This window comes from Camelina sativa, chromosome 17, assembly GCF_000633955.1.
Source record: "Camelina sativa cultivar DH55 chromosome 17, Cs, whole genome shotgun sequence".
NCBI lineage: Eukaryota > Viridiplantae > Streptophyta > Magnoliopsida > Brassicales > Brassicaceae > Camelina > Camelina sativa.
This window is the reverse complement of record NC_025701.1, coordinates 33190428-33195554: the sequence shown is the minus strand read 5'-3', so window position 1 is coordinate 33195554 and position 5127 is coordinate 33190428. Positions and strand designations below refer to the sequence as shown.

Sequence of the window (5127 nt, the reverse complement as noted above, 5' to 3'; positions counted from 1 at the left end):
TAAGAGGAGCTCTTTTATTTTTTCCTTTCTAATTTTTTTTTTCTACTTTTCCACTAAAACTCCTCCCTAAAACCCTTCGTTGGAGATAACCTTAGAATTAAAATGTAATTGTTTTTTGCTGAGACCAAATGTCTCAAAATAGTGATACTAATGAATAAATGATACATGTACAAAGATGTGAGGAAAAAAAAAACTTTGAAAACATTAATGGGCTTTGAAAGATCTTCGCTTTGACAATATTAATATGAGCCAGTATAACATCCCAATTTGTTTTACAAACCCTTCGAATAACAGAAAAAAAAAATGTAAAAATATTTGAAAAAGTAAACCAAAGAGACGTTTCCTTCACAAGGGCGGGAGTCAAATTTCGAAGGGTTTGTAAAATTTGAGAGGCCAGAAAATAGACGTTTTTTTATAGCGGTAAAAAATTATGTACATTTTATTCAACGGTATGAAATTGTAAACAAATATTAAAACATGGATTGGTTATATAATAGGACACCCAAAGAAAAGCACTAGAAAATAAAATTTAAACACATATAAATAACATGAAAAGAAAGATGCAACGGGTAATTGAGCTTAATTAAGTTCAAATAGTGCTTTGAGATTATATGGTTCAGTGACATTGGTCGGTCCGCTCCAAATCAGCTCTGCGATTTGTCGATGTGCCTTCTCAGTCAAATGAAAATGATCGAAGAACAAATAATCTGTAACGTTTTCGCATAACTCGTAACTTTGAGATACTCCCATTCGGCCTCCACAAGTATTGATTCCCCTCAACGGTCCGGTTCCACAACATGCCTTCTTTCCCTCCTTAAACCCTATTAGAAAGATAACAAAACGATCCAAAACTTTATACTAAATAATCTGTTACATGAATTGCAATTAGTAAGCAAGGTTTTGATACCGTATTTCGAAGGATTGTTCATTCTTTCGGATAGGGAAGTGTGATAGTCATGAAGAGCGTATTTGAATCCGGATAGTTCACGCTCTAGCCTCCTCAAACTATTCCAAAGCTTCTCGTTGTGCAGATTGATCAGCTCCGTGACCGGCTTAAAACACGATCCTTTCTTTGTTTGGTCTATAATCAATGACGCTGGTGCACAATCATAAGCTCCCATGTTCAAGATTCCAAACTTCCTTCCTCCAATTTTATACACTTCCTAAAAATAGAAACACAAGCTCCCATTAATTTGACCAAACAAATTAGTCCATAACAAATAGTTTATTGAGATCAATTTTGATATGATTTACCTTAATCACGGCCGTTGTGTTACCGACAACAAAATCTACGTAAATCTCTTTGGGATTGGATTGGAAAAGGGAAGATTTTGTAGAGAATGGATACTGATAATCGTTGACTCCAATATGAAACAGATAAACTGCTCTTGAGATAACCCTCTTCCCCTCTGCATCTCCCAACTTAGACCTCAACGAACTTTCAACTTTCTTCAAGTTGTTTAATTGTGTTCTCAAATCTATCACCTTTAGTGTTAAAAATTGAAGTAAAAAGTCAAAATAATTATCATCGATTTTAACTAGTAAAAATATATACAAATTTGAAAGTAATAACCATTCCGGGAAAGGTTCCGACTAAAGCTCCGGCACCGGCGGAAGCAAAACTAACTCCATAAGTAAACTGATTGTTACCGTTACTTGGTTGTAGATATGGTGGGATCAACGGTAACCATGCGTACTCCGCTGCCACGTTGACGATTAGTTTTTTTTTTTTTAAAGGCGTTAAAATTTTTGGCGGGAAACAAAACAGAACAATTTTGTTACCAATAAAATCAGGAATTGAACGTCCGTCGGAGACTCTTCCAGTTGGGAACTTGAAAGTGGTTTGACCGTACGGCCAGTAATTAGACCGGAAACTGGCAAGAGTATCGATGTAGTTGTTGTTTCCGGCATCGAACACAGAATCTCCAAACACAAACAAAGCAGATTGATTTGTTACTAAATTGTTGTTGTTGTTGTTATTGTCGTCTCCGCAGTTGATGGATCCGATTAAAAAGCTTAGTGTGTACGCAAAGAAGGTGATTGAAACTGATCGAGAGCTTTCCATGTTTTAATGTTGTGTACTTGTAACTGCTCTGTTTTGTGTTTATATATAAATGGTATGTTTTGTTTCTTCATATACTAGCAAGTGCTCTGTTTTTTTTAACTTTTATTTATATTTTCTAATGGTTTATTTCAATAATTTTTGTTGATTTGCCCAAAAACAAATTGTTATGGTTAAGCTAGTATTATCTATAAGATATAATTTTGCATAGTAGATCTTCTAACTGCCCATTTGTTTTGAATCGTTTGTTCTTATAAACATATGCCATCTGATTTTTTTTTTTTTTTTTTAAAAGAAATTATTGTGAAAAAAAGTAAGGATTTTGAGTTGTTAAGCAATCCAATCATTGTGGCCACACTGCATACGTGCGCTTATTGTTGTGTACAATAATGGCCAGTAGAAACATAACGTTTTAGTGTAACTACTTCAGATAGTGATAACGAACTACGTTGCCTATATTACCCGAATTAAATAGTATCTCTACAATGACCGGTACTCACTACTAAACCGGAAATACATTTTTAAATTAACGGTTCGCATATCTCCTCGAATTCAATTTGGTGATCGAACTTGATGTCAAGCTGAAAATTAGTCTTGAGACACAAGAAAGAAGAAACTAGGGTTCTATTTATAATTAGAAAGGATTTATGAGACAAAATCTTCGAAATTAATAGAAGTGATTTATCTGCATGCATGAAGTGGGAATAGAAACAAAGGATTTTGTACTATACGCTCGTGAATGAACTTGTAAAACATGTACTAACGGTGGAGGGAACACAAAAAGTGTAAAGTTGCAAAACCACTCTTTAAAAAGAATTCGAACGAGCAGCATTTGGCTTCTTTATCGATCATTAATAGCTTTAATCAAAGAAGACGTTTTCCAAAAAGGGTCAAAATAATGAGTAAGTATCATAGGAAATCGTAAAACAGGTAAACTCTTCCCACAAACGTTATTATAAAACAAAACCTTTACGAGAGAGAGATTTAGAAAAGAGGAAAAGAGAAGCTGGGTTTTCATTTTGCATTGCAGATTTCTATTAAGACTTTGAAGGGAAAGAGCATAAACCTAGAGGTTGACGATAGCTCCAACTCCATCGACCTCAAGATCCATGGGGAGCCGTTGCGTGAATTGGTTTTGCGTCTGAGTCCTGTTCCTGATCCTAGTCCAAGTGAAGCCATTCGGATTTTTGTAGAAACTCTCAGAGGTACTACTTCCACCTACATGGTTAAGAGGTCCGTTACCATTGGAAAAATCAAGGCCAAGATTGAGGAGAAGGAGGGCATTCTAGTGAAAGATCAGAGTCTGCGCTTTGGTGGCCAGGTACTCGATGGCCGTCTCACCATAGCTGACTATGACATCGAGGATGAGTCTGAAAGTGTGAGAACTTATGATCTGAACAATGAAATAAAGATTTCTTTAAACTCTCTTTTGATTAATAGAAAATCTGTTTACAAGTTTGTTCTAAACAATTTTCTAATCTCTCAAAACTCTCTTTAAAGAAACCTCACGCTCTCTCTAAGTTCTTAGCTCTTTTCTTTTCTTAAAGACTAAAACTTAATAGCTAGGTTAACTTTCTCTTGTTTGTGCTAAAGCTTACAATCAGCCTTAGCACCCTATTTATAGAACTAGACCTTTGCCACACAAGAAGCAAACTGCCTATTCTAATCCTAATAGGAATTGGACAATTTCCTTTTTCTTTATGCTTTAGGAAATTTCCCTCTTTCTTCATGTTTACATTCCTATTGTAAACATGAAGCTCTTTAACCTTCCAGAAGCTTCTTGGGCCTTCTAATCCTGTGTAGATCTTCCAGCTTGACAAACGCCGACATAAATACCTGATACTCTGTTTTTGTACTAATGCTGAGTTCTTCTGAAGTAGTTCATCCCCTTGTTCAAATGTTGCATCTTCAGAGTCGACACTTCTCTTGATGGTACGTCAATGCGGTTGCTAAAATCTCCGCCCCCCCCCCTCTTCTTTTCCAAAGCTTTTATCAATATCAGTTCCAAACTTCCAAATACATGGTGTTCGATTTCCAAACACTATTCAGTAGATGTTTGATTCATTCTGTGTCGTGACAAGGAAAATAACCATTACTGCTTTTTTTTTTGCTAAAGAACCTCGATGCTAACCATTACTACTTAATACTTGAAAGAAAAGCGCAAGAAACCAAGAACGATAAGATATCGATTACATCCAAGTCGTAATATCAATTTTCTGCCGTGCATGCCTAACTTGACGAATCAAACACAAAAATCTAACTAATGTGATAATGTAAGATAGTCGCAAAAAAATATGACGATTTGGATTAAGTGATAAGTACGGTTTAAGAAACTAAATTACAGTAAACATTTTCTAAAACATTGGTTAAGGCTAATAATGACTAATAAAAAAATGAGTATTATTCTGTGATCTAAAAGACAATGGTTTACGTAAAAATGAGTATTATTCCATCGAAATTAAGGGGGAAAAGCAAAAATGCCCCTTTTTCCCTTCCACTTTTTAAAAATGCCCTTGGGAAGGGTCCATTTTTAAAGGTACCCCTTTTTTGGGTGAAAAAGACTTTTTTACCCTTAATGAAGAAAACCTAATTTTCTCTCCACTCGCCGTGCTTCTCTCCTTCCTCAACCGACGATTCTCTCTCCTTCGTTCATCGGCGATTCTGCGCGGCGATTCACGATTCTTCTTCGCGGCTAATCTCGATCCTTCTTCGCGGCGATTCTGTGCTTTCGTCTCTCGTATACGTAATTCCCGACATTGATTCTGGTTCTATCGCAGGCAGGTTCATTCTTTCTTTTTTTCTTTCTGGGTTTATCAATTTGGACTATCGCTTTTTTAAATTTAGGGCTTTTAGATTTCTTTGATATCGATTTGGAATATGTAAACTCTTTTAAATTTGGATTTATGTTCTTTTAAAACAGTTTTTAAAAGCCTCTTCAGTTTCTTTGATATCGATCCAGATTCAGATCTGATGCATTCAGATCGATAATTGTGTTTGATATGGATTTGAAATTAGTAAAGTCTTGTAAATTTGGATTTTTGTTATCTCTTGTAAAACACTTTTTG

The 5127-nt window shown here is 35.4% G+C and overlaps 1 protein-coding gene across 1 annotated transcript; it reads right to left on the bottom strand.

Moving 5' to 3' along the window:
- Window positions 445-2065, bottom strand: LOC104758747 (GDSL esterase/lipase 2-like). The gene is made up of 5 exons (XM_019239337.1): window positions 1783-2065; window positions 1574-1701; window positions 1255-1485; window positions 908-1163; window positions 445-821 (listed from the first exon to the last, which is right to left on the bottom strand). The coding sequence occupies exons 1-5, from the start codon at window positions 2063-2065 to the stop codon at window positions 580-582; spliced, it is 1140 nt and encodes a 379-aa protein (XP_019094882.1). The 3' UTR covers window positions 445-579.

What these genes read in the sequence shown, in the direction of transcription:
- LOC104758747 (XM_019239337.1), bottom strand. Translation starts at nt 2,065, where the DNA reads ATGGAAAGCTCTCGATCAGTTTCAATCACCTTCTTTGCGTACACACTA. An exon ending in ACACAACGGCCGTGATTAAG is followed by an intron (nt 1,164 to 1,254) that starts GTAAATCATATC and finishes TTCTATTTTTAG; the next exon opens with GAAGTGTATAAAATTGGAGG. An exon ending in GAACAATCCTTCGAAATACG is followed by an intron (nt 822 to 907) that starts GTATCAAAACCT and finishes TCTTTCTAATAG; the next exon opens with GGTTTAAGGAGGGAAAGAAG.